The sequence below is a fragment of the Gracilinanus agilis genome, chromosome 1 (assembly GCF_016433145.1).
Source record: "Gracilinanus agilis isolate LMUSP501 chromosome 1, AgileGrace, whole genome shotgun sequence".
Taxonomy (NCBI): domain Eukaryota; kingdom Metazoa; phylum Chordata; class Mammalia; order Didelphimorphia; family Didelphidae; genus Gracilinanus; species Gracilinanus agilis.
The window spans coordinates 219,579,898-219,589,064 of NC_058130.1; the positions used below are offsets into that span (position 1 = coordinate 219,579,898).

The 9,167-nt window shown below is 36.7% G+C and overlaps 1 protein-coding gene across 1 annotated transcript in view; it reads left to right on the top strand.

Moving 5' to 3' along the window:
* Nucleotides 1-7,053, top strand: part of LOC123231188 (parvalbumin, thymic-like) — a 16,864-nt gene extending 9,811 nt beyond the window's left edge. Inside the window, exon 5 of the mRNA XM_044657439.1 lies at nt 6,730-7,053. Within this exon, the coding sequence (XP_044513374.1) occupies nt 6,730-6,755 (26 nt within the window). The 3' untranslated portion in view covers nt 6,756-7,053. The remainder of the gene's footprint in view (nt 1-6,729) is intronic.
* The last annotated feature ends 2,114 nt before the right edge of the window (nt 7,054-9,167 follow it).

Below are 9,167 nucleotides of genomic sequence, written 5' to 3' on the forward strand. Positions count from 1 at the left end.
CTCTCTCTCTCTCTCTCTCTCTCTCTCTCTCTCTCTCTCTCTCTCTCCCCCTCCCTTCCTCCCTCCCTCCTTCCCTCCCTACCAACTGCTTTTGATTCTTGGTTAAAAGATTCTAGGGAATATCAGAAATTCTAAGCAATCACACTTTGTGAAAGGTAGAGAAAAAGTGGGAGTTGAGAATTATGAAAATGGGCTAAATGAGTGATTGTTCAGAAAAAAAGTTAGAGATTTATCTTATAGTGATTTTGATCAGTAAAGCATAATATGCCGTGTCTAGTAGATAAAGTTCAAGGGGAAAGAGTCCTTCATGAATCCTTGAATTGTTTACTTCTCTTCATCATGAATATTTAATGGGCTAAATGAGTGATTATTCAGAAAAAAGTTAGAGATTTATCTTATAGTGATTTTGATCAGTAAAGCATAATATGCTGTGTCTAGTAGATAAAGTTCAAGGGGAAAGAGTTCTTCATGAATCCTTGAATTGTTTACTTCTCTTCATCATGAATATTTAAATTTAATTACTACAGCATGGTAAATGCTATATTAATATATATCTTCCCATGGTCTATAGGAATAGGACTTTGAAAAAATTTTAAGAATTTTTTAAAAGAAAAAGAATAGTTAAAAAAAATTCCTGGGTAGTGGAAAGCAGTAATATCACATTTTTTGGTTGAAATAATATTTTCCTGGTGAGAATGCTAATTTTATGATGCCTTAAATTTGAAAAACTTTTTTTCTTTTAAAACTTTAGTTTGTTGCTTTTGTTTTTACATTACCATTTTGTCTGAATATAATCCTTCTTCTACTCAGCAAATTGCTTCTTGAAACAAAGATTAAAAAAAAAAAGAAAAAGGAAGAAAGCTGTTTAGCAAAACCAACCACCACATCTACCATGTTTGACAGTATATGCAGTATTCCACACCTATAGTCCTCTACCACTTATGAGGAAGATGGAACTGTTAGAGCATTTTATTTAAAGGATGTTCATGTTTTATCTCCATATTTTCCTAGAGTAATTGAAGCCACAGAGGCACACAGGGAATAAACAATTTGCCTAGAGCCTCATTATGGCACAGCTCAAACTACAGCCCTTGCAACTTAATGTTGATTTTTCTTGAATATATTTTTACTATCTTTCATTTTTATATCACATTCCCATCCCAGATCTCTCCTTTGTCTCTTCCTAAAAGGCTATTCCTTATTTTATTCTCTTCAATAAATGTATTGTTTCTATGATTTATTCTTTAACCAACCAATTTTGGAGAATCTATTATTTAATTTCCAATTAAATTTTGATTTGCTTCTACATGTACTCTTACTGATTATTATTTTTATTGCATTATGATCTGAAAAGGTTACATTTGTTATTTGCTTTTTTGCATTTGTTTGCAATGTATTTATGCCCTAGTACATGGTCAGTCTTTGTGAATGTACCATGTGCTGCTGAAAAGAAGATGTATTCCTTTTTGTTCCTATTTATTTTTCTTCATATATCTATTAATTCTAATTTTTCTAAGATTTCATTCACATCTCTTAGCTCTTTCTTATATTTTTTGCTTTAATTTATCTAGATCTGATAGAGGAAGGTTCAGGTCTCCCACTAGTATAATTTTACTATCTATTTCCTCCTTAAGCTCCAATAGTTTCTCCTTTAAAAATCTGGATGCTATGCCATTTGATGCATACATGTTGAGTACTGCTATTTTCTCATTCTCTATACTGCCTTTTATCAGGATATAATTACCTTCCCTATCTCTTTTATTTTACTTTGGCTTTTTCAGATATCATGACTGTGACTCCTGACTTCTTTTGCTCAGTTGATGCTCAATAAATTTTGCTCCAGTCTCTTGCCTTTATCCTGCACGTGTCTACCTGCCTCATGTGTGTTTCTTGTAGATAACAAATGGTAGGATTTGGGTTTCTAATCCACTCTGCTATTTGTTTCCATTTTATGGGTGAATTCATCCCATTCACATTCAGACTTATGATTACCACCTATGTATTCCCCATCATTTTGATTTCCTTTCCTAGTCCTGCCTTTTCTTCTTTCACTATTTCCTTCTACACCAGTGTTTTGCTTTTAATCAGTCCCCCTATTCTCCACCCTTATTTTGCTTCCCTTCCCACTCTCTCCCTTCTTATTCTTCTATTATTTTCCTTTAGGGTCTATCAAATTCCTTCCCCCCTCACTTTCCTTCCCTTTTGGTACTCCCCCACCCCCACTCCCAGCCTTGGTTTTTCCCTCTTAACTTCCATATAGGGTAAGATAGAATTCTATACCCCAATGGATCTAGATACTTTTCCCTGTCAGAATTGATTCCACTTAAAGTTTAAGTATTACCTATTAGCACTCTCTTCCTCTCCTTCTTATAATAGTATTCTTCCCCTCTCTCTCCCATGTGCCTCTTTATGTGGTATAATTTATCCTATTTTTCTTCTTCCTTCAAGTTTCTCTTGGTGCCATCTTCTATTCACCCCCTTTTTAACATATCATTTTAAAACACTTAGTACCCCAACCTCTACCTATGAATAATTATTCTATCTACTATGAAAGTAAAAGCAATTTTTGAGAGTTACAAATATCATTTTCCCATATAGGAATATAAATAATTTGACCTTACTGAATCCCTTAAAATTTTCTCCCCTCTTTCTTGTTTAACTTTTCATGTTTCTCTTGAATTTTGTATTTGGACTTCAAATTTTCCATTTAGTTCTGGTCTTTACTTTAGGACTACTTTGGAATCTTCTATTTTGTTAAATGCCCATACTTTCCCCTAGAAGTATATAGTCACTTTTGATGGGTAGATGATTCTTGGTTGTAGACCCAATTCTCTGGCCTTTCTGAATGTCCTCTTCCAAGCCTTGTGGTCCTTTAGTGTTGAGGCTGCCAGATCCTATATAATCCTGACTGGGGCTCCTTGATATCTGAATTGTCTCTTTCTGGTTTCTTGCAATATTTTCTCCTTGGCTTGGAAACTCTTGAATTTGGCAATTACATTCCCAGGGGTTGTCTTTTGAGGATTTAATGTAGAGAGTGATCTATGAATTCTTTCAATGTCTATCTTGCCCTCTTCTTCAAGAATATCAAGGCAGTTTTCTTGGATAATTTCTTTTAATATGATGTCAAGACTTCTGTTTTTTTTTCCCTAGGTTTTCAGATAGACCAATGATTCTCAAATTGTCTCTACTGGACCTGTTTTCCAAGTTAGTTGTCTTTTCAACAAGATATTTCATGTTTCCTTCTATTTTTTCATCCTTTTGATTTAACTGTATTAATTCTTGCTGTCTCATGAGATCATTAGCTTCTACTTGCCCAATTCTAGTCTTTAAAGACTGGTTAAGTTATGATCTTTTGATTTTCCATTTTGGTTCAGTCTATTTTGCTTTTCATGGCTTCCAGTAGGTCAATTCTGGTCTCTAATTTGCTTATTACTTCATGTGATTTCTGCGCTTCTTTTTCCAGGTGGGAGATTCTGTCTTTTAAACTTTCATTTTATTTTTTAATTACTTGCATTTTCTATTTCCCACTTTTCTTCCCATTTTTCTTCTATCTTTCTCATTTGGTTCTTGACCTCCATTTTGAGTTCCTCGAGAGCTTATGACCAATTTCCGGTTCTTTTGGTAAGTTTGGATGTGTTTACTTGTTTGTCACTCTCTGCCATCACCTGTTCCTTTTTACCATAGAAGTTATCCTGGGTCAAAAGCTTTTTATTTCTTTTGGTGCTTGGATTACAGCTACTTCATGTTGGTAGCCATTGTTGTGATCATTTTTTTCTCTATATTATCTCTTGCCTTCTCAGCCAGAAGTCTGAGTGAGGTGGGTAGACAGTTCTTGGTGTAGTGGGCTTTAAAGAGTCTTGTGTCTTGTTCTGAAGCTATTTTTCCAGTCTCCGTTGTGTCTGCCCTGTTTCCACACCTGTGCTACCCAGCATCAGGTCCCAAATTCTTAAAGCCAAGGCCCTGTGCTGCCCTCAGGGGTAAGACTATGGTGCCCTCAGCCAGCCCCAAGAATATAGAGATTGCACAGGCCTTTGCTCTGACTCTGGCAGGGTAGATGGTATGGGGGAGGGATGATCAGTTCTGGCTTTGGTAAGTCTAGTTTTACCCCCTTATAATGTGAAAATTATTTCTTATTTTTTTTAAAACAATAGGTTTTTTAAGGTAAAGAGGAGGGCCATCTTGATGGCTCAGTGGATAGAAAGCCAGGCATGGAAATTGGAGGTCCTGATTTCAATTTTGGCTAGATATACTACCTAACAGTTTGACCCTGGGCAAGTCACTTTACCCTAATTGTCCAGACCTTACTGATCTTCTGCCTTGGAACTCATACATAGTATCTCTTTTAAGAAAGATGGTAAGGGTTTTAAAAAAGGAGATAAAGAAGAAAAATTCAAAAAAACCTGCTCAATATATTAAAAAAAAATCTGGCCTAATACGTACTGTTCTACACACCCATGGTTGCTCTTACCTTGCAATGAAGGGAGTGATATTAAACAATATTTTTTTCAAAAGGATTCCATAATTTATTCTAATATCCCACTAAGATAGCTAGAAAAAATGAGGCACTCAGAAGACAGATGGTTCATCTAGATTAAGAATTTAGATGTAGTTCAGACTGTAGTCCAAAGACCCATGGCTGCTAACTCAATGTTCTTTTAACTGGATCATTTTGTTGTTATTCAGTTGTTTCAGCTGTGTCCAACTCTCTATGACTCCATTTTGAATTTTCTTAGCAAAGGTATTATAGTGGTTTGCCATTTCCTTCTCCAACTGATTTTACAGATGAGGAAACTGAGCAAAAAGACTTAAGTGACTTGCCCAGGATCATACAGCTAGTAATTATCTGAGGTTAGGTGTGAACTCAGATCTTCCTGACTCAAGACCCAGGACTCTATCCACTGCACCATCTAACTATTCCTACTACATCAAAACCTTTAGCCAGTGAAGATTGAATTAGTAGTGTTTTCATGACCCTTGTCTGCCCTTCCCCATTCCACATTTATTCCCTTTCCGGGGGATAGTGTATAATCATAAACCATAAAAGTGTTTTAAGAAAGAAGAGATAAGAGGTGGCCAGGCTGGGAAATTTCTCCCAAACCTTTATCAGGAAGAAAGTAGGGCACCCAACAGAATGTGCTGGGGGTGATGCAGCTAAAAACTCTGTTTGTCCCAGCTAAACTGGGACAGGTGTCAACGCAGTCCAACACATATGCTAATCTTAGCCAGACTTTGAGGGGAGAGGGTTATGCTGCTATGGGGAATGTGCTTTAGAAGCAACTCTTGTGTCTCTAATATATCAGCTCCAAATAGGGTGTTGAATTATATAAAACTCAGCTGCTTCAGCTTTATCCTGTTGGTGTGTGGAACAAGTCCTGGCCTGTGGCAAGTCAGGAGATGCAGAATTGTAGTCTCCAACTAACTGACTGAATGATCTTGGGCAAATCTCAGAACCTCATTTCCCTTTTCTATAAAATGAGATGGTTGGATTAGGTGATCTTGGGATTCCCTTCTAGCTCCAACATTCCCCCATGTAGTCTGGTGCCCTGTCCTAAAGCAATTTGTTGTGATGGCAGATACAGAGGGTTCTCAACTTCAAAATACTATTAGCAAAGGGCATTGATTTCAGCCAAAACCAGGCTCTCTCATGTATCTTTTTTAAATGCTTGGCTATTGTAGGCAATATGGTTTACTGAGATCCTTCTTGACACTTTGAACGTCTAAATTCCTTAAGTCATTTGAGAAAATTTAAAGACTGCTTTCCTTCCTTCCTTCCTTCCTTCCTTCCTTCCTTCCTTCCTTCCTTCCTTCCTTCCTTCCTTCCTTCCTTGCTTCCTTCTTTCTGTATCAATTCTGAAGTAGAAGAGCAGAAGAGTGGTAAGGACTAAGCAATTGAGGTTAATTGACTTGCCTAGGGCCATGGAACTAGGACTTTTCGGAGGCCAGGTTCAAACCCAGGACCTCCCATCTCTAGACCTGGATCACAGTCCAATCAATGAGCTACCTAGCTGCCACTTGCTTTTTTAAAAGTAGTCATATATAGAGAAGAGATGACCAACTATTTGTCTCCTTGCTTAACACCATGAGTATAAAGGAGTTTCAGAGAATGAAAAGGTATATTCTCTATTTACACTTTAAATTAGAACCTTAAGGATTTGATTATATAGTGTATATAAGAAAAATTCCCATTGGACATAGTAAAAGTTTTCTCTTGAGTCAGCTAGGTAGTTGGTACAGTGGATAGAACAGTAGACGTGGAATTAGGAAGACCTAAATTCAAATATAGTCTCAGACACTTACTATTTTTGACCCTGGGTAAGTCTCTTAACTGCTGTATGCCTTAGTTTCCTTGTCTGTAAAATGAGATTGATAATAATAGCACCTACTCCCAGAGGTAATAGGAGGGAAAAAATGAGAATATTATAAAAGTAAGGCACTACATAAATACTAGCTATTATTACTAATATCTTCAAACTACTATTTAAATCCCATAACTGTATCACTTTAGTTAATGGCAACCTATAAAATAAGTGAGATTCCATAGATTCCATGGCCTTTAAAGTCCCTTCTAGCTCTAAATCTTTCACTCTACAAAGACTCTTTAAAATATTTTCATTTCTTTTTTTCCCTATCACATTCCCTGGTTCCTCTTGTTTGTTTTTTACCTTCCCAGGGTTTCTGGTAGCCACTTATAACAACATTATATTACTAATTTTCTTCTTCTTTTGACAGAATTCCAAAGTATGATGAAGTCATAAATGGCATTAGACCAAAAGGCAAGATATGGACTGACTTCGGGTTTTTCCTCCGGTTAGCACCTCCTCACACTTGGCACATCTTGGTTCATTTTTGTATTTGTCATATGCCATTCATAAAATGGCTCTATGTTAATTTCACAAATGCAATTCAAGATCTTGCAATGTACAGGTGTTTGGATCATGTGGTGTTGTGTCTTAATAGGGACACGGCCAGCAGTGTGACTATGACCAGTCACACTGTTGATGCTGTAACTGGAATAAGGGTAAAAGAAACAATAAAAAAAATCTGTGAAAGAAATCTCTCCCTTGTTTCTATTCCATCCCTCGCAGCCTCCTGTCTTTTATGGTCATTCTTTTGGCATTTTTAACTTCAAAAGTCTTTTACTTTTTCTTGGTTGATTATGGAAAATTTTGGTTTTACTTGAGTCACACTGTGCAGAGATATGAAACTAAAAACTTCATGGGCCTTCTTCCATACCACCCTCATTAATATAAAAAAAAACCTGCAAAATTTAAACATTTAAAATTTAACAAGGGCTATTGTTCTGACATAATTCAATGTCCATTTTTCTATATAATAGTTTTCCATTGTGAAAACTTGGTAGAAATAAAACTATAATTCTTGCTAGTCAGTTATCAAGATTGACAGCTCATTCAAAGTTGCTGTGTTACATGTAGTGCTCCTAGCTTCTTCCAAGCTTTTAAGGCGTGATTCTGGCTCAGATCTACCCAAATGAAAGCTAATAAGTCTGCATCAATGTGCTTTTTTTAACCAACTAACAAGGGACCTCTAATTCAAGGTAAAAATATTTAATTAAATAACATAACAAATGAAGAGACAAAAAAGATTCCCTTCCCTACCACCCCACTCCACCCCATAAACATAAGATTACATGCTTTCACAGGATGTTGCTAGTTGGAGAAGGACATAAATAAGCAACATTCATGGCCAGAAAATGTGTAGTAACTTAAAACCTAAAACAGCATTCCCACTGGAACCCTTCTCTTCCTCCAACATAGGAAAGTGGTAAGGGCTAGGGGGTTAAGTGGTTGCCCAAATTACACAGTTAGGAAGTATCTCAGGCTAGATTTGAACCCATCAGGACCTCTGTCCTCTAGGCTTGGTTCTCAATCCACTAAACCACCTAGCTACCCCCATTAGACCAGGCTTGATTCCTCTGAGTCAAGTATCTTCAATGAGCAGTTCTCTACTTTCTGCTTGGAATCTCTGAGATGCTCTCTGCTGCCACCTTCTGGTCTTCAATTAATAGGGTTTTTTTGTTTGTTTTTGTTTTTTTCCTGCACAGAAGGAAGGTCTCAGCTCTTTTAGTTCATAGCTCCAAGGAAATTTCAGCGGTCTTGATTGCTTGTGTGTGTGTGTGTGTGTGTGTGTGTGTGTGTGTGTGTGTGTGTGTGTGTGTGTGTTAGAGAGAGGGTGGGGGGAGGGATCAAGAGAGAGAAAGAGAAGGAGGGAGAGAGAGAGGAGAAGAGAGAGAGAGAGAGGGAGAGAGTGTGAGAGAGCTATCACAGATACTCTCTCTCCTCTCTGTCTCTGTCTGTCTGTCTATCTGCCTGTCTTTCCTGAAACAGAATCCATAGAATCCAGCCAGTTATTTCCTGGACTTAGGTATTGATGGTTTTCTGACTCCCTTAGTTCTGCCTCAGGCTGTTACTCAGAATTCAGTTTATTCTTTAACTTAAAATGAAAAAAATTCATTTGAATTTATTTCTATTTTCTTGAAGCCAGTCATGGTACATGCAAATTTTGCCTCAGGAATTATAATAAATGGGTATAAGTAGAATTGACAGCCTTTGTTCTGCTCCTTTATATGTAGCAGTCATTGTCCTCCCCACTCTTTTATTGTAACTGGAATTCAATTTCTAGGAAGATTTCTAATCCAAAGAAGAATTCCTCCTGCTCTCATTTCTCATAATTTTTTGTCTGAACTTTCATTTAAAAATGAGGTCTAAATTGACAACTCAAAGCTACTGGGTTGATTGTTGACTTCCCCAAATTGGAAAATGAATTCTATTCAGATTTTTACCCATTCTTTAAGATTGGCATTTCTTAGAAAAGGTAACATATTATATTACAGTACTTGGAATTTGCCTCAAGACAGACAGTTGATTTTTTTTTTAATAGGTATAGGTCTGTGAATGATCTAAGCTCGGATTTAGGCTTTGATTCAGTGTAATCCCTTATTACCTTAAATATAAATTATATCTGTTTTCCGGCTATATTTTGGTTTCAAAGAACCCTTTTCACTGCTTTTCCAGAAAGTATTGGCCCTTAGTGTGGTGACTGTACCACTTCTTTATTGACCAGGTAGAAGATAGAGAAAATGATGGGTATTGCTTTCTCTAGCCACTCCTCCCACATGCCTAGCACTTTAATATACATGTAGTGGGGAT